The following is a 20,730-nucleotide window of genomic DNA, read 5'->3' as shown; positions in this document are numbered from 1 at the left end:
ACACACACACACACACACACACACAGTGGAATACTACTCAGCCATCAAAAAAATGAAATCTTGCCATTTGCAATAACATGGATGGAACTAGAGGGTATTATGCTGAGTGAAATAAGTCAATTAGAGAAAGACAATTATCATATGATCTCACTCATATGTGGAATTTAAGAAACAAAACAAAGGATCATAGGGGAAGAGAGGAAAAAATAAAACAGGATGAAACCAGAGAGGGAGACAAACCATAAGAGACTCTTAATCACAGGAAACAAACTGAGGGTTGTGGGAGGGAAGGAGGTGGAGGGATGGGTAACTGCGTGATGGACATTAAAGAGGACACATGATGTAATGGACATTGGGTATTATATAAGACTGATGAATCACTGAACTCTACCTCTGAAACCAATAATACAATATATGTTAATTAAATGAATTTAAATTTTAAAAATTTAAAAATAAATAAAAACAAATTTAAAAAATAAAATAAAATAAAATTGGGCAAAGGATTTGAATAGATATTTCTACAAAGAAGATATACAAATGGACAATAAGCACATGCAAAGATGCTCAACACCTTAAGTTTTACAGAAATACAAATTAAAATCACAATGAGATGCAACTTCATATCCACTAGAATGTCTATGATAAAAAAGATGAACAGTAACAAGTGGTGAGGATGTGGAGCAATTGGAATCCTCATACATTGCTGGTGGGAATGTAAAATGGTGCAGCTGCCTTGGAAAATAGTCTGGAAGTTCCTCAGAAGTAAACATAGAGTTACTTTAGGACCCAGCAATTCTACTTCCGAAGGCATTACTTAAGAGAAATGAAGCATACAGTCATATAAAAGCTCATACAAGAATGATCACAGCAGCATTATTCATAAGGCCCCTCCAAAAAAGGGAAACAACCCAATGTCCATGAACTGATGAATGGATAAGGAAACTTGGTATTTTCATACAACAGAATATTATTCCACCATAAAAAGAAGTGAAGTATATGGATTCATGCTTCAACATGGATCAATCTTAAAAATATTGTGCTAAATGAAATAAGTGAGACACAGAGGGCATATACTGTATGATTGCATTCATGTGAAATGTCCAGAAAAGGCAAGTCCAGAGAGAAAGAATGTAGATTAGTGGTTGTCAGAGACTAGAGAGAGTGGTATGGGGAGTAACTGCTAATGTACATGGGGTTTCTTTGGAGGGTGATGAACTGTTCTGGAATTGAATAGTGGTAATGATTGCACAACCTTGTGAATATACTAAAAACTTCTGAATTGTACACTTTAAAGAGATGAATTTTTCTTTTCTTTCTTAATGAAGTACAACTGATTAAAAGGGTGAATTTTAATGGTATATGAATTATATCTCAATAAAAATATCTTTTTGAACATAGTAATGTTGACTAAAGGTATTATAGGAAATCCTACTAAGTTTAAATTCTGTGATCAATCAGGAATATGGAGTTTATATACTATTTTCAAGGTTATGACAAATGACATGTTTGAAAACAAACTAGAAAATTTCCTACCTTAGACGGTTTTCTAGTTCTTTAATTCTTTCAGTTAGATCCCAGTTGCCTCTTTCAAGATTCTGAATATTGGTGTTTTTCAAAGATTTAATTCTGGTTAAAGAAGCAATAAGTTCCTCTAGGTCCTTGATATCATCTTTCAGGGACATTATCTGGAAAGACTGTTGCACATTATTTTCTTTGTAACTTTCTAGCTCATTCTTCATCTCTTGCAATGAAGTTTCCTTTATGAGGAGCTTGTTTTGAAGATTTCTTAGCTAATAAGAAAAGGAAATGTTACTTAAAATAATAATTTTGATTTTAGAAAACTCATGACTTTGAATCATTATGGGTATTTAGGTTATACATTGTTTATTAAAAAGACTTATTCATTTATTTTAGAGAGAGAGTGTGTGAGCAAGTGGGGGTTGGGCAAAGGGAGAAGGAGAGAGATAATCCTCAAGCTGACTCCTGAGTGCAGAGCCCAACTCGAGGCTCGATCCCATGTCCCCGAAAGATCATGACCTGAGCTGAATCAAGAGTCAGCCACTCTATTGACTAAGCCACCCAGATGCCCTAATTATACATTATTATACAATAAAATGAAGACTTTCAAATCTAACAGTATATTCCAATGCTACACGTATTTTAAACATTATTTCAAGGGGGGCCTGGGTGGTTCAGTTGGAAGAGCTTGCAACTCTTGATCTCAGGGTCATGAGTTTGAGCCCCATGTTGATTGTAGGGATTACTTAAATAAATACGTAAACTTATTTAAAAAATAAAATAAAAACAAAAGCAGTGTAATTTAAAAAAATCATATCAAAATGACACATAGGATTTGGACTAAGTGATTTTATTCTTATCAACATTAAAGTTGTTTAAATCTTGTTATAAGAGTAAATTATACCAACAATGAATTCTAGAATTCCTAGCAGAAAACAAATACTTAACATTTTGGCCATAGATATTTGCTTTATGCTGGTTGTGAAGGGGAATGTGTTCAGAGGCCTCTCTCCTAAAGAGATGCCTATGTACATACCATTTGTTTCCTGGCCTTGTCTGTGCTGATCAGAGAAATGGGTGGATAGGAGAGTGAGGAGAAATAATGAAGCTTAAATTGACTATATTTTTTTAGGCAAATAAAAGAAAGAAAAAATAATAAAGTTTTGAAAAGTGATGGCCTGTGAGAGGGGAAGCAACAGAAGAGAGCCACAAGCTGCTAACTGAAAAAGACCAGGGACGTCTGGGTGGTTCAGTTGGTTAAGCATCTGCCTTCAGCTCAGGTCATGATCCCAGAATCCTGGGATCGAGTCCAGAGTCAGGCTGGCTCCCTGCTCGGTGGGGAGCCTGCTTCTCCCTCTCCCTCTGCCATTCCCTGCCCCTACATTTATGCTCTCTGGCTCCTTCTATCTTCTCTGTCAAATAAATAAATAAAATCTTCTTTAAAAAAGCCTCTGCTCTTCCATCTGGTAAGTGAAGAAAGCTCACTAGATTAAGTGAGGTACTGCTAACATTCAGGGGTCAGTTAACTTTCAATTTAACCTAATTTGTTTAAATTTCTTAATAGACTTTGTATGATCCTGATAAACTTGTAAAAGAGGGGAAAGGGGGCAAATTTGATTTGACATTATAAAAAATCATTAGCTTTATAACCGGAAAAATGTCAGGAATATTTAGTTATTGAAAAAAAATTGCATTAATGACAAATGCTATAATTCCTAATAGCACAGGCAGTGGGAAGACCAGGCATTTTAAACTAAATTTTTAGTCCAGTATGTGTATAAAATATGTTCTAATTCTTAAAAATTCTGTGAAATTAAAACAATAAAATGAACCTTATATGTTTTCAAAACATACCTTTACATATTCTTTTTTATTACATCACCGCTAAAAACAGACACCTCAGTGAGGCTGTGGAGTTTATAGAGAAAGAAAGTATGAAAGAACAGAAAGACCTCAAAATTTGAGGAACAACAAGACAAACAGTGGCCATAGGCAAGTCAGTCAAATTTTCTTACCCACCTCACATTGTGTTTGTAAGAAATAAAAATAACATATATCAAGGACCTAACATAGTGTCTCTCACATACAAAAATATAATAGACTAAATTGAAAACATACAACTAAATTGCAGGTACACACTAAATTGAAGTCTGTGCTCCCTTGGAACTTGAAATTATGTCATACAAAAGGCACTCCACAAACTTCCCTAATTAGCTGCAGAAGTGAATAAGATACCTGAAATGGAGAAGAGGTGGTAGAGGGCACAGACAAGGTCATGAAGATGAAGTGGAAGATTTGAGCTCAAGCTAAAGCCCATTTCTCTTCATTGCCCAGCCACATCGACCGTAAGAATCCTCTGTGCTCATTCTTCATACACTGTAATTACACTTTTATCTCATTCTGTTTCTCATCCCTTATTCTCCACCATGGAAACTCTTCTCTCAAAAGTCACCAGTGGTCCCTTATCAGATTCAATCATTTCTTTTCAGTCATCATCATATTCCACATGTCACTAAAGCATTTGACACCACTGGCCATGCTCTCTCCTGGATATGGTCATTGGCACTTGGTATCCATTCCCACCCTATGATGTCTTCTTATTCTGCAGAACTAGAAATAAAACTTTGTTTCCAGAGCCCTTATGGGGGCCAGGATTCTCTAGGCCCATGGTTCTCAAACTTCAGCAATGCATCAGAATCACCTGGAGGGTTCATTAAAAAACAGATTGCTAGGCCTACACCCAGAGCTCCTAGTTTGGCATGGGGTCTGAGAATTTGTTTTCCTACCAAGTTCCCAGGTGATGTTCATGCTGCTGGTCTGGGGAACTATGCTTTGAGAGCTAGGCTATGCGTACTTGAGCTGCACCAAAGAGATGCGTTCCCACGAAATTTAGAATAGAGAGGAGGCCATTTTCCCACCACGAATTATGCTGATAAGCAAGGTCAAGGAGCCAGAGAAAAATATCGAATTACTTAGCTGACAGCTTCGTGGAGGTTGACAAGCAGCTGTGCCTTGTGCAGTAAAGGCTCAGCAGGGGTGTCTGCCTCAGTCTTGGGCTGGGGTCATGGCTGGGGTTGCGATCTCAGGGTCCTGGGGCCAGCCTGAGTCAGGCTCCTGGCTCAGTGGGGAGTCTGCTTCCTCTCTGCTCCTCCCCCTTGGTCCTCTCTGTCTCTCTCTCTCTCAGATGAGTAAACAAAATCTTTAAAAACTAAAAATAAATAAAATGAAGGCTCAGCGACAGTAGCAGCAACTTCCTGACCTCAGGACCTCATCCACGGTGTGTGTCCTTGAACTCATTCATCTAGTCCTGGCCCCGGCTCCCACACCCAGACCTTCCAATCACTTTGTATACATAATTCTCTGCATTAAATCATTTTCGGTTTGAAATACTTAAGGTGGCTTCTGCTTTCTGCAGTGAATCCATGACTGATCCTTGGCATTTGTGAAACTCCTTTTTCTCTCCCTCCCTGATTACTTCTTTCCAGTTTTCTTTGGTGGTTCTTTTTCTCTTGCATGGAGGCATTCCTTGCGCTGATATTAAGGAACTGTGCTAAACTGGATGTAACAAATCCTATACTGCGGCGGGGGGGGGGGTGTTTTTAAATGACCACAAAAGATGTAAATGAATGTATGGGTTTAAATGCATCTTACATTTTATAAATGTTCCCGGGGTGAAAAAGAGTCTGGAATTGAATGAACACTTCCTGGCCAGCCCCACAGTCTCCAGGGTTGCACTGACTTCATCATTTAGACTGCTTTTTAATTCCATTTTTGGCACAGACCAATATTTTTTAAAAAGTACTACTCCATTTCCCCCAAAATATGCATTATTAAAAGCTGCTCTATAGTCCTGACCCTTAAACAATTCTCAAAGGATACTACAGCCTTCCTACCATAGAGGAACATGGCTTGTAATATGAAGTTGGGTTTTTAGGACATTCAGACAAAATTCTGAATAGGAATCAGTTTTGCAGTCTGAAGTAGTGAGGAAAGGAATTCTTTAAAAAAAATTACAGTATCATTAAACTAAAATTTCTTAGAATAAAATACAACCACTAGTGAAATAGTAAATTAAACAAATTCTCCCTAGAGAAAAGGAGTGATTAGTTAAGAGAATTCACCATCACCAGTTGATAATGAAATGGTTTGGTTTGAATTTTTCTAACTTGTGGTAAATAAACTCTAGGGTCAGATTTTTCCCCCTTCTTACTTTTCATACAAGTAAAACCTTTTACTCCTATGTTAGCTATTACAAAGGAGCTATTCTTTTGTAGCTTTTTTTTTTTTTTTTTTTAACTAGGCTCCATGCCCAACGTGGGGCTTGAACTCATGACCCTGAGATTAAGGACTGCATACTCTTACTAAGTCAGCCATGGGCCCCTGTAGTGTTTTTTGTTTGTTTTGAGCATGCTCACTCCTTTCCCCAGGTATTCATTTGTCAGTTTCTACTTGTTACCAAAATATGATTTGCTGCATCCCTATGTCTGTGTATTGCAGATCAGAGCCTGCTTTAAGACTGACTTAGTTAATCATAAATTTATTTACTTAAAATAATGGGCTAAGTATTTCATGAAAAACCCATTTAGAAAAGACCTTTTAATAATAAGATCAAATGTTTTAAAAATGGAAAGTTCAAAATTCATTTACATTTTTGTAAAAACATGTTAATTAGATCAGAGTCATTTTTGATTAACCCCTTTTTTAAATCCTTCCCTCAAGTCACTAGGTCTGTTCATTTTACCTCTAATATGTCTCTCATATCTATCCCTCTCTCCCCATGCCTGCTGCCTTGCTGCCTTTGTCTTGTTTTAGGGCCCCACTGTCCATCTCTTACTTGGTCTTCCTGCTTCCCATCTAGCACCTAAGCCATTCTTTATTTGACCAACAAGTCTTCAGTAGCTTATATGTTCATGTGACAGGAGAAAAATTAAGAACTCTCAAAAATTTCCCAGCTCATCAGGGAAACCAATTATAAAACAAATAATTAGAATATAACTTAACAGGTACAATACTAGTGGTATGAACAGAATGTTCCAAGAACATAAGCAAAGGATACCTATTCTCCTTAGTTGTAATTTCACATCATATAATATCACTCTTCTTTTAAAGGTCATATGATAACTCTATGTTTAGCTTTTTGAGTATAAAACATTTTTGAAATGACAACACTTTAGAAGGAAGGAAAGATTAGTGGTTACCAGGGGTTGAGGGTAGGAAGGAAGTGGGTGTGAATATAAAATGGCAACAGGAAAGATCTTTGTGGTCTTCAAACTGTTCAGTATCTTGACTGACTGTTTAGAACTTTATACACACAAACAAATGAATACAAGTAAAACCAGGGAAATGTGAATAAGATTGGTGGACTGGGTAGGCCGTGTTGCATTAATGTCAATATTCAGGTTGTTACATTATATTATATTTTGCAAAATTGACTATGGGATAAACTCAGCAAAGTGTATAAAGGATCTCTCTCTATTATTTCTTAAAACTGCATGTGCTTTTTCAATTATCTTAATAAAAACTGCAAATAAAATTAATAATAATTGGTTCTGCTATATTTTTCTTTAGCAGCAAAATTGGCATTGCCTCCACTCACCCCCTCCAGGGGGTACATCTACCAGGTGTCTACTATTTGCCTTATTACTAAAGAAAGAAAAAACATCTTAACTCCATAAATACAGTCATATTGCCCTCACAAATAAAAAATTTCCATGAAAAATCAAACTAAAAATACTGGCAAAACACTTTAAATTTATTTTAAGTTTAACACACCAGGACTTACTATACATATTAACAGTAACATTTTTTTACAAGTTCTTTAACTCCTGTTTATTCCTACAGAAACCTATCCATCACTATGCAAGAGTTTTAATTCAACATCACAGTGCCTAAACTAGACAACACAATCACCAACTGAACACTTTAATATTAATCACTTCCATATCTGGCTTTTCTTAAATATAGCCCCTCTTGCACCTGTTCCTCCATTATTGGGCAGAAACACATGATAATTATTTTTGTATGTCCCACAAAGAAATAAAGTTGATTATAACAAAAAATTTTAAATTCATGCAGTGTACAGAAAAACTGCCTTATCAAGACAATTGTGTTCCTGTGGGATTAAATAATAGGTTAGTGGAAAAGAGAAAGCTGACTCATGCTGATGGTATTCTGTTGAAATCACTAGATTATTTTACTAATATATATACCATCTAAAGCCAAGTCAAAATGACACCTTGTAAAGCCTTTCATATATCTGCTTTGATAAATAGATTAGGAATATTTATAGTTACCAAATGACAGATGTACATGTAGAGAATTGCTTTTAAAAAGTACTTTGAGGGGGCGCCTGGGTGACACAGCGGTTAAGCGTCTGCCTTCAGCTCAGGGCATGATCCCGGCGTTATGGAATCGAGCCCCACATCAGGCTCCTCCGCTATGAGCCTGCTTCTTCCTCTCCCACTCCCCCTGCTTGTGTTCCTTCTCTCGCTGGCTGTCTCTATCTCTGTTGAATAAATAAATAAAATCTTTAAAAAAAAAAAAAAAGTACTTTGAGGGTGCCTGGGTGACTCGGTTACGTGTCTGCCTTTGGCTCAGTTCATGATCTCCAGGTCCTGGGATCAAGCCCCCATCGGACTCCCTGCTGACCAGGGAGTCTACTCCTCCCTCTGCCTCAACCCCCTGCTCATGCCCTCTCTCTCTCAAATAAATAAATAAAATCTTTTTTAAAAAATTAAAAATAAATAAAAAGTACTTTGAAATTCTTAGAAATAACTTACATGTTTTCTTTAGACAAGGTTTAAAACGTGTGATTGTTTTTGATGATTTGGTTTAAAAGGGTTCTTTATGAATTAAGGATAGACATAAACCTTAATCTAATCCAAATATGAATGATCAAAAATCCCAAATTTAGTAAATATTAATAGGAAGTTATACTGTGGACAAGAAGAATGATGTTACCCGTACTAAAACTGCTACAGTTTTCAGGTATTGGCATTATATTTTTCTGGGGAAAAAAAAGACAAATTAAGAAATCTTTCCAGTGTCGGGGCGCCTCTGTGGCACAGCGGTTAAGCGTCTGCCTTCGTCTCAGGGCGTGATCCCTGCATTATGGGATCGAGCCCCACATCAGGCTCTTCCGCTATGAGCCTGCTTCTTCCTCTCCCACTCCCCCTGCTTGTGTTCCCTCTCTCGCTGGCTGTCGCTATCTCTGTCGAATAAATAAATAAAATCTTTAAAAAAAAAAAATCTTTCCAGTGTCATAAAATGGATTGTATCTATATAAACTCCATTTAAATTTAAGCTCTATTCACCTTTATGCTAAAGGAAGGAAAATATTAGAATAAATAAAATTGAAAGAAATATGTTTTTATCTACATATCTATAGATATAGATATATATTTTCTATTTTGAGAGAGAAAGTGCATGCGAGTGAGGGGGAGGGGCAAAGAGAGAGGGAGAGAGAGAATCTTAAGTTGGTTCCACGCCGATTGTGGAGCCTGACTCAGGGCTTGATTTCATGGTTCTGAGATCATGACCTGAGCCAAAATCAAGAGTCAGATGCTTAACCAACTGAGCCAGCCAGGTACCCCTCTATGTCTATATATTTAAATAAAGCCTGGAGTCAGGCTATTGATAGATGAGATACCAGAAAAGAGGCCCCAAGGAATAAGGCCACTGTTGTGGGCTGAGTTTTGTCCTCCCAAAATTCATATGTTGAAGTGCTAACCCCCAGTGACTCAGAATGTGACTATATTTGAGGACAAGGACTTTTCATTTTCTTTTTTAAAAGATTTTATTTGTCAGAGAGAGAGAGAGAGAGAGCGAGAGAACAAGAGCACAAACAGGGGGAACAGCAGGCAGAGGGAAAAACAGGCTCCCCACTGAGCAAGGAGCCTGATGCGGGACTTGATCCCAAGACCCTGGGATCATGACCTGAGCTGAAGTCAGAGGCTTAACCAACTAAGCCACTCAGGCGTCCCAGGGGCTTTTTTTTTTTTTTTTTTTTGGTGAAAGATTTATTTATTTATTTGAGAGAGAGAGAGCAACGTGAGTTTGTGGGGGGGTAGAGGGAGAGCGAGAAGTCTCAAGCAGACTCTCCACTGAGCGCAGAGCCCAATTCAGGGCTCGATCCCAGGAACCCAAGATCATGACCTGAGCAGAAATCAAGAGTTGCTGCTTAACTGACTGAGCCACCTGGGTGCCCCAAGGACAGGGTCTTTAAAGAGGTAATTAAGTTAAAATGAAATCTTTAGGGTGAGCCATAAGCCTACATGATTGATGTTCTTATGAGAAGAGGAAATTTGGACACAGTTATAGAGGGAAGACTGTGTAAAGACACAGAGAACAGACGCCCATCTATAAGCCAAGGAAAGAGGTCTCAGAAGAAACTAACCTTCTCACCACACACACATACACACAAAGTCATTATGTGAGGTGACGGAAGTACTAATTAACTTTATTGTTGTCATTATTTAGCAAAATATATGTATATTAAAACATCATATTGTACATCTTAAACTTACATAATGTTATATGTCAATTATATGGCAATAAGTCTGGGAGGAAGTGGAAGAGGAGGAGGAGGAGAAGTAGTAGAAGTAGAAGAAACTAATCCTGCCAAAACCTTGTTTTGGATTTTTAGCATCCAGAACTGTGAGAAAAATTTCTATTATTTAAGCCACAGCCTGTGGTACTTTGTTAGGGCGGCCCTAGCAAACTCATACACACGCCATAGCTAGCTACTTATTTGAAAGGCTGGTCAGTGTCCCATAACATCAGCATTCAGAACATTTTACTGAACTGACCACAGAGGCAGTGCCGGCATAAACAGCCAGTATCTCTAACAACGACGAGGGCCTCTGGGATTCAATCATGGTTATCTATAAGACTATCTCTTGCAACATATAGCCTGAGGGCACTTGAGCTCAACTAAAGAATTCCTACAGGGGCGCCTGGCTGGCTCAGTCAGCAGAGTATGCAACTCTTGATCTTGGGGTTGTGAGTTTAAGCCCTACATTGGGGGTTGAGATTACTTTAATAAACAAATAAACAAACTTTAAAAAAACCCAAAAATACTCTCTAGTTCATCACTGGGTGTTAAGGGAAAAGTCAGGTCATTTCCTACAAATGTGTTTTCTTTCTTTTTCATCTGTTGATGTTACTCATACGTTTCATCAAGTGTTTAATTTTAAAGATTTTATTGATTTATTTGACAGAGAAAGAGAGAGCACAAGCAGGAGGAGCAGCAGGCAGAGGGGGGAGGAGAAGCAGGCTTCTCACTGAGCAAGGAGCGTGATGCAGGGTTTGATCCCAGAACCCTGGGATCATGACCTGAGCCAAAGACAGACATTTAACCCACTGAGCCACCCAGGAGCCCCGTTTCATCAAGTATTATAAAAGACTAGTGGATATTTGACATTTGGTGCTATGTTTTAAATAGGAACTCAACTTTTCCATTAAAAAATGCTTAAAGCATATAATTGATTGTTTTTACAAAACTTTTGAGCACGGCAGTTCCTAAACACTATTTTAACATTATAACATTTAGCAGTCAACTCAAAAGCACTTAACTACATATGATCTTCAGAAGAATTTATCTGGCAAAAGACAGATTTGGGTGTAAATTAGTGCTCCTCAGTGATAAGACAGTTCAATATGGAGAAAAAAGCAAAACTGAGTTAAGATAATACTTAGAGCCCCTTATCAGAATGTTTCTCTCCCTACTTTTACAGAGGATATAATTCCCCTTGGCATTTTATTTTCAGATAATCCATATACCTCAGCTAAAAGATTCTTGTTTTTCACCAGCAAACCAGTAAGGTCAGGACGGACCGGGTCAGCTGCCCTTTTGTTGTACATCATTGGGTTCTTGGTGGGAATCACAACAGGTGGATCAAAACAAGCCTACAAAGAGAAATTACAAATTAATTAACTAAACATGTACCTTATTGATCAAAACCAACAATGTTCTAACCCACACAAGCTCAAATAAGTAGCTTTAAACAGAATACAACTTTAAAATATTCATTTTGAGGTGCTGTGGGTCTCAGGAAAATAACAAGTAACATGTTGACCTAAAAGACTACTTTACATTTTTTAAAAAATTGCTATCTGATAATTTATAACACCTTAAATAAAGCACATCTAAGTAAATATAATTTCTAAGAGTATAGGAATCAAGAAAACACATATAAGATATCTGGGGAAATTTCAACTCACATCCAATAAAACCGTTACAGAAACTTGAAATATTAGAAGGCCACTGATGAAAGATATACCAGTATTTGTTTTATTTTTGGTTACAAACCAATTCCTATGCATTATATTATTATACAAATTAATTTTTTAAAATCTGATTTCAGTAAATCAATAATTTTATGTTTCTTCCACACCTACACTGAGGGTAAAGATTAGGGCATATTTACCTGTAATACAGTATCTTCTCCTATAGTTAAAAGGGTGTGCAAAGTGTAATTGTAATTAGTATAACTTTGTTAAGAGCAAAGTTTATATGATTCAAATAAAACCAAGAAAAATGTATTAACATAAATCTCTAAGAAGTGTTTAAATGTTTCACATGGTGCTTAATGTACTAAAGGAACAAAATGTATTTTTCTAAAGTTATCAGGTTTTAGAATTTTATGCTTAACAAGATACCAGGAAATAGAACTGCACAAGAGAATACAAAATAACTGTTTAACTAGTTAAAGAAATAAAAGAGGGGTGCCTGGCTGGCTCAGTAGGTGGAGAGTGCAACTCTTGATCTTGACATTGTGAATTCAAGCCTCAGTTGGGTGTAGAGATTACTTAAAAATAAAATCTTTGGAGTGCCTGGGTAGCTCAGCCAGTTAAGCATCCAACTCTTGATTTGGGCTCAGGTCATGATCTCAGAGTCATGAGACTGAGCCCTGAGTTGGGCTCTGCGCTGAGCATGGAGCCTATATAAGATTCTTTCTCTCCTTCTCCTGCTGCCCCTCACCCCCCACCCCGCTTGCACACTCTCTCTCTCTAAATATATACATACATATATAAGTATATATATATGTAATATATATATTAAAATAAAAATAAATTTTAAAAATCTTTCATAAAAAGATAAAGAAATAAAAGAGAATTTTGAAAATATAAATAACTCACAAGACCACAAAGAATAAACATGGTGGAAAAAACAACCAAATAAGATTTCTAGAAATGGAAAGTATAATAATTTTAATTCAAAAACTGAATGGACACTTTAAAGAGCAGATTAGACCTAGCTGAAGAATGAGTGAATTTATATGAAGGAATTATCAAGAGAACAGCATATAGGGAAAAATAAGTGGTAAATGTAAAAGAGAGTTCAAAGACACAGAGAAGAACATGAGGTGGTCTATCATATGTCTATTCGGAGCCTAAGAAATTTATAACTTAGAGAATGGGAAGAGGCAATATTTAAAGACATAATGCCTGAGAATTTTACAGAATTGTTGAAAGGTATCAATAAAGTGGTCTAGCAAATCCCAAGAAGAGTAAAAATAATTCCTCGGTTGCCTGGGTGGCTCAGATGGTTAAGCATCTGCCTTTGGCTCAGGTCATGATCCCAGGGATGGAGCCCCACATCGGGCTCCCTGCTCAGCAGAGAGCCTGCTTCTCCCTCTCCCTCTGCTGCTCCCCCTGCTTATACTGTCTCGCTCTGTCAAATAAAATAAATAAAATCTTTAAAAAAAAGAATTCCTTACCTACACACTCATAATGAAATTGCAGAATATCAAAGAAATATCTAAAAAGCAAATAGAAAGGACAGATAATTACAAAGAAATAGCTGTTGGACTGGTGAATGACTTCTCAATAATACAGATGCTAGAAAGCAGCAAAATGATAGCTGTAATGCACTAAGAAAAATAGATCATCTTTCACTGATTCTGAGACACAAGTTTTCACATCTCTGCAACTGGGATGCATCTTTTTAAAAAAAGATTTATTTATTTATTTGGGGGGGTAGGGGCTGAGAGAGAGAACCCCAAGCAGACTCCCTGCTAAGCATGGAGCCCAACACAGAGCTCAATCTCGCAACCCCGAGATCACGATGTGAGCCAAAATTGCAAGTCGGATGCTTAACTGACTGAGCCACCCAGGTGCCCCTAACTGGGGTGCATCTTAAAGTTGGTGCCATTTCATATTGTGGATAAGTTAGGTGGCAACATTTTTAAATTTTGTAATAGTGCATAAAACAGTAGTGTTTCTTCAGATCAAGGATAGATTATAACTGGCAGTTGGAATTTTATACTGAATGAAATTATGTTTTAATATGGGGTAGAATAAAGACATTTTGGCAAACAAAAACTGAATTTACCAATATGCGCTAATTTAAGAAAATTCTAAAGGACAGATTTCACATAGAAAATTAACTCACAAAGTCTGAAATACAAGCAAGAATAGTGGACAAAAAATAATAGTACATGTGTGGGTATATCTAAATAAGCATTAATTTAAAAAATCTGATTTGTGGGGTTGAAAATAAAGAACAGAACCAATACAAGACCAAAAAAATGCATAAACATTGAGAGGAGAAAAACAGTTTAAAGCACTATAAAATCTTCAGATTTCTCAGAAGTAACATAAAAATTTCAGTTTACTTTGTTAATTATACATGTTAAGATAGCTAATATAACTACTAAGGAGACATATAGCGTATAACTTCTAAACTAGTAGAAAAGGAAAAAGTGGAATAAAAAAATTAATACAAACAACAAAACAAAAATATAATCAGCTTTTGGCATGATAAGAGGAAGGAAAAGGAAACAGAAAAATATTGGGACAATAGAATAGGCATAATGTAATGACAGAAATATATCCAAATAGTAATATCAATAAATGTAAATAGACTAAACTTTCCAGTTAAAAGCAAAGATTATCAACATTATTTGAAAAAGCAAAAAAAAAAAGAAAACTCACATGTCAAATAAGAGTTTAACAGATAAATAACTTGCGGTATATTCATACAATAAAATATTACACAATGATTAAAATTATTAATAATTGTACATACATCGACACAAATCTCACAAAGCAAAAGAAGTAACAAAAGAATAAAAGCAGTATAATTCCATTCAAATAACCTTTCAAAATGGATACAAATAATTTTAATTAGGGATACACAAAGGGTGATTAAACTAGGAAGAGAAACAAGGAATGACTAACACAAAATTCAAAGTATCTACTGCTTTGGGGCATGGCAGCTTAGTCAGTTAAGGGTCCAACTCTTGATCTCAGCTCAAGTCTTCATCTCACAGTCGTGAGTTCAACCCCCGCGCTAGGCTTAAGGCCCAGAATGGAGCCTACTTAAAGAAAGTTTTAAGTTAAAATAAAAATAAAATATCTATTATTTCGAATTTTAGGTGGCCGCAAAGGGATTCAGTTAGGAAGCGGCACACAGGAAGTGTCTCTGGTACAGGCAATATTCTATGAAACTAGGAAGCAGGTTCACAGGTACTTGTCTTATTATCTAATCTGTGTGTATACATTTTATTATTTCTAAGTATGACATATTTTTAAAAATAAACTCATACACAAAACAGCATACTTTAAAAAGATGCCAATATATTCAAAGACATATATCAAACATATTAGATTGAGAGGAGACAGAAATGGAGATGGAAAAAAAAAGGAAGAGGAACCTTGCACAGAAAGAATTTAATGTACCATGAACTAACATGACTAACTTGACAGCATACCTGAAATCTAACACAAGAGTACATTGATTAAAATGTGCTAGGTGTCTTATTTAGTACATTGCAATATCATTACAATTTTTTAAAATAATCGTATTTAATAATACTTTTTATTCCCTCTTAATATGTCAGTGCATATTTAGCTTTCAACATTTAAGAAAGGCATGTACAGAAAATGTACATTATTTTTTTGCAATATCATTAAAATAAAAACACCAATAATAAAAATAAAAATAATAACTACTATATCCAATTAGGCTATTAATTTATAAAAACAAGAAATAGTCACCCTGTAATTTATTTTTTGTAGGTAGCTTTTTCAAATACAGCTTTTTACGTTTTATTTCATATTTCGAAGATATGGACAAGGAGGCATGCTGGATAAGAATACTCACTGCAGCTTGTTTACATAAGAAAAAATAAAATGTATAAAAATTGTGATATATTAATTTGTAATGAAATTCTATGCAGCAGTTAGTGTGCACAGACTAAGCTTACATGACTCAAAAAGAACAACTTTCAAAAACATAAGATTGAATCCAAATAGCACAGCAGAAAACTATGTCTAGAATACCATTTATGTAATTTTTTAAATGCCCAAAACAGAAGTATCCACATACACGTAAGAACATAAAGGTTATATACTTAGTTCAGAATAGTTATCTCTGAAAAGAAAAAAAAAAAGAAAAAGGTGCAAGATGGTCAAATAACACTTCATAGAGGCTTGTAATAGCAGCTGCCTTAACCCCTCCGTCTCTCACCACCTCAGACCCTGGGTGCACTCACCCCCCTTCACTCTAGTAACCAAGATGCCTAATGCTCAACAGCAGGGACTCCAGGGCCTGGGCCAGTGCTAGGAATGGCAAAGATTCTTACTGGTTAACGTCTGATCCTGCTTGTTAAAATTTTTTATATCATCCACCCCAAAAACTGGGGATGGGATCAAAAGTTACACAACAGTCTTCAACTGTTACCAGTGAAGTGTTATCTCTCTCTTTTTTTAAGATTTTATTTTTAAGTAATTTCTACACCCAACATGGGGCTGGAACTCATGACCCTGAAATCAAGAGTCACATGCGCTACCAACTGAGCCAGCCAGGTGCCCCAGAAGTTTTCTCTTTTAAAAGAGTAAGTGAAACAAATTTGGAGAAAAATGTCAAATTTAAATCTGTGTGGTGGGTATGTGTGTATACACATATATATATACACGTAACATTTCTTTATCTATTCATCCGTTGGCTAATTTACTTTTACTATAAAACATTTCCTCTCCTAGCAAAGAAACTAGGCTTGTCATCCTCATTTAAAGCCAATAGAGGTAGGAGGAAATAAACTATTCTAACCCCCATCTTCACCCCAAGTTCAGACTTCACCCTCTAAGAGCTGTACGGTAAAGACTGGGTGGATCTTTCTCATGGCCTTACAAATATTAATGGAAGGGACATCAACTGATCCAAGAGGATATTTAATTTTCAGAAAGATTCTCATTATGGTCTAGCCCTAATAAAACAAGGCTGTAAATCAAGGGGGTAATTTGGTGCACTAGAAAGTAATGGGACTCAGACTACTTAGTTCTACCCCCACATCACTGTGGCCTCTCTTGTATTATTTCCTAATTTGGAAAATGGTGGGGTTGGATCAAATTAACTTAGAGGCCCTCTAGAGTCTACTTTTATATTGTTTTGGGAGTGTTGGGCCTCAGTGAATTGTCAGAATTACGAAAAAGGCAAAATATAGATAAAATCCACTTTGAGGTTCCATTAGATTTAGATGCTTCACTGCTCCTTATTCTATTTTTTTTTAAAGATTTATTTATTTGAGAAAGAGAGAGAGGGAGAGAGCGTGTGTACGTGCGAGAAGGGGGTAGGGGCAGGGGGAGAGGAAGAGAGAGAATCCTCAAGAGAATTCTCAAGAAAGAATCCCTGAGATCATGACCTGAGATGAAACCAAGAGTTGGCTGCTTAACTGTCTGAGTCACCCAGGCACCCCTGCTCCTTCTTCTACGGTCAAGCCAGGGATCAAAAGAAATGAAAGATCATTTAACCTCATGTCTTGAGTCATTCAATAGCAAAGACATGAAAGGGTGCAGCACAGGCAAGTGGACAAACAGAACTAGACTTTCCTTTCTTCTAGCTCTCAATTGTGTAAGAGTTGTTTTATCTCTACCTTCTAATAATGGGGCAAAAAATAAATGCCAGTGTACAACTCACCACTGGGCTATTTTTCTGAGATGTGTGAGCTGATAGATGCTTGACTTTTGATGACTTAGCCTCATGGAGCCCTTTGCTTTGGCCAGTAGTAGGCCTTCCTGGATCTGAGTGGTTTAAAAACTGGAGAGGGCCTGACATGCTGGAGATAAAAGAAGCATGAAACATATCTAGTAATGGTGATCCAAGGTGCTTCCACGGACAGTCTGCATAGAGCAGTCAGGAATTGATGCTGAGGTATGCCCAGCATCAACAGCAATGTCTTCACGAAGGATCCACTTCTGATCCTCACAGCTTAGCCAGACTTCAGAAGGAGCTGTCCGCTGAACCTGTTGCTTGGAGACAAGGCAGATCTAGTTTCTAAAGATAGTATCAAACCACTGTTTAAATTGTAACTGGTTGAAACAGCCTGCTAATGTACATATATGCACTCATATCATACTTAAATGCTACTTATTAATCATATTTACACACACCTGACTTGCAAATATCTTTCATTTTCAATTTCTCTATCAGGAACTCTAACTATATTCCTTGAGATTCAGCCAAAAGATAAAAAGTCTAACATGAGTTAATAATGTAGCATCTGATAGCTCATAGTGTTCTTTCTGCTCAGAGGAATGTAAAATGTAACTTTACATTATAATTTTTATAAATTCGGTTTCCCAAGAACTTCAGTACTGCCTTAAATCCATAATCCCTACCCAGTTCAATTTCATATATTATCTTTCTTTTCTAAAGTTAAAGTAAAAGAAATAGAGGAAAGCCATCTTCCATATGTTTATTAAGCAATAAGATGGAGATATCTTTTTCAAGATCGGGGGATATATGGGGGGGGAGAAAGCAAATTTAGAAACTGTGCATGTAAGCAGAGGGGCTGCATGTAAGCGGGGTATGTGTTTCCTTTGGTGGTTGGTATCTTCCAGAAAAATTGAACTTTCCCAGAATACAGGAATTTTCATAGAGAAAAAAAAATCAAGGTAGTGTGATTTGAATAACATGGAATAGAAAGCATGAAGCCCTGATTTTATTCACTAACCCTGAAATCCATTTTGAAATTCCTGTATTATTTTGTTTTACTGATATTAAAGGCAATTATTAAAGAGCAAATATCTCTGGGGCGCCTGGCTGGCTCAGTCGGTAGAGCATGTGACTCTTGATCTTGGGGTTGCGAGTTTGAGCCCCACATTGGGTGTAAAGATTACTTAAAAATAAAATCTTTATAAATAAATAGAGTGCAAATATCTCTTAACGAGACTTTAGTCTTTTCTTCATTTTCATTATTTAATACTTAAAATCATTACTACATTAATTCCTTTTCTAAGAACCAAAGAAGAGAATCAAAAAACAACTTAAGTTTTGGTGAATGAAAAGGGACAAGAAACTGCTCCTCAGTCCTGGAATGAGAATGAGAGTGGAGACAAAAGACTTCTTAAGAATTCTATTCTTTACTTTTATTTCCTTACCATTTTATGAATCTTATGCTCTATTAAAAACAAAGTTACTTAAGAAGTTTCACTCATATTGCCTCTAAAAACAGGCTACTATGTGGGCCGAACTGTATCTCTAGAAGCACAAACATAAATCCTTCAGTATCAGTTCAAACACCACCTCATTTCCTGATTCCAGCAAGGTGAGGGTAATCTCCCTCTTTCTCTAACTCTTGTAGTGTATGATTTATATTTCAACTATTATCTGATTCAATATTGTATTATGTAAAAATCTTATCTCTCCTACTACATTAAAGGTACCTAAGAGCAGGATCTATTTCTGGTTTATTCTATCATCCTATAGTAGGCACAAAAAATACACATTAAACAACTAAAGAATCCAACAGGAAAAGAAATTCCTTAATACAAAGTTAACTTATAGGGATAATAGTCCTGTTTTCCCAAATTAACCTTATATAATAAAAATGTGTTAGGAGATTAGAGTAAATAAAATACAGCAATATGACATATGACATAATATGACATATGACATCTGTGTTGGTAGGTTTGTACATGACTATTCTATTTTTTCTATGTGCTCATAAGATTTATTGGTACCTCAAATTAGAAAGATATAGTATGTTATACTTCACTTTACTTCAGAGGGTAAAAACCATAAATTTTTACCATATCAGGCAAAAGAGAAAATTCCAAATCACAGTTCACTTCCCAGAAGAAACCTGAATTGTCCAATATGAGTGGCTGCACTGCACAATCTGCCAGTAGAATGTTTGCACATCAAAGAAGCTGTTTCTAGGTAAACGCATCACAGAGGTCCAAGGAAGGGAAAAGTCCTCCTAAAGGGATGCAGTAAGGCCTATGGTTACATCCCTAATTAATGAAGTGAAAACATAAAGTGGTTTTCATCCAGCATTGGTAAACTTAAGAACTCTTAAGAAAGCGATCCCACTGAAAATATACCTTCCAGTAAATGTGAAATTTGGGGTCTTTTGTGAAATTCTTGAAATATTTTAAATTTTTGTCTCCAATACCTACACCTCTTCAAGGGAGAAGTACTTTGAGAGGAGAAAATGATTGATTCAATATGCTATTCCTAAAGCAAAAGATGATTTGTCCGAAACACTGATATTCTAATTCTTGGGAAATACTTTTACTCTAGAGAAAGTGTGTGTCTATTACGTATTCTTGATACCAGAATCCTTAGGATTATATTTCAAATATCACCTAATCTAGTGGTTCTCAACTCTGCATCTCAAAGAAAACAAAAAAATACCGATACCCTGATCCCATCCCCAGTTCTGACTTGAGATTGGTCTACATTGGAGGCCACACATAATCTTTTCTTTTTAAAGCTATACAGGTAATTTTAATGTGACTTTAGGGTTGAGAATGACTGTTCCACTATTTTCATTTATAAATGATAAAGAGGCAGCAAGAAGTGATATTCACTGGAATGAGAGTAATAGTTAATAACTAAACTAGGAAAATAAATATTCTTTTTTTTCCCCTAAAAAAGATTCTAAAAATTACATCCCCGAGCAGCAGGAATATAAGTATGAACAAGGGGGCACCTGGGTGGCCTAGCAGTTAAGCGTTTGCCTTCGGCTCAGGGCGTGATCCCGGCGTTGTGGGATCGAGCCCCACATCAGGCTCCTCCGCTGGGAGCCTGCTTCTTCCTCTTCCACTCCCCCTGCTTGTGTTCCCTCTCTCGCTGGCTGTCTCTATCTCTGTCGAATAAATAAATAAAATCTTTAAAAAAAAAAGTATGAACAAGACAGGAAATGTATTACAAAGCTCACATTCTGGTGGAAAAAATGAACAAGTATCTAAATAAAATCATCC

At 36.3% G+C, this 20,730-nt stretch overlaps 1 protein-coding gene across 3 annotated transcripts in view; it reads right to left on the bottom strand.

The window, feature by feature from the left end:
- Nucleotides 1-20,512, bottom strand: part of LOC103672312 (coiled-coil domain-containing protein 170) — a 41,086-nt gene extending 20,574 nt beyond the window's left edge. The window contains exons 1-5 of one of the 3 annotated variants that reach the window (XM_008700997.2): nucleotides 20,460-20,512; nucleotides 19,555-19,724; nucleotides 17,441-17,772; nucleotides 11,299-11,424; nucleotides 1,534-1,790 (exon numbers count right to left, since the gene is read on the bottom strand). In XM_008700997.2, coding sequence (XP_008699219.2) covers nucleotides 1,534-1,790; nucleotides 11,299-11,424; nucleotides 17,441-17,605 — 548 coding nt within the window. In that variant the 5' untranslated portion in view covers nucleotides 17,606-17,772; nucleotides 19,555-19,724; nucleotides 20,460-20,512. The remainder of the gene's footprint in view (nucleotides 1-1,533; nucleotides 1,791-11,298; nucleotides 11,425-17,440; nucleotides 17,773-19,554; nucleotides 19,725-20,459) is intronic. The other 2 variants (XM_040641802.1, XM_040641803.1) reach the window with 2 other exon arrangements.
- Between the last annotated feature and the right edge of the window lie 218 nt (nucleotides 20,513-20,730).

Source organism: Ursus maritimus, unplaced genomic scaffold (assembly GCF_017311325.1).
Source record: "Ursus maritimus isolate PB19 unplaced genomic scaffold, ASM1731132v1 scaffold_25, whole genome shotgun sequence".
Lineage (NCBI taxonomy): Eukaryota > Metazoa > Chordata > Mammalia > Carnivora > Ursidae > Ursus > Ursus maritimus.
Note: the sequence above shows the minus strand (reverse complement) of the source record. Positions and strands in the feature narration are given on the sequence as shown.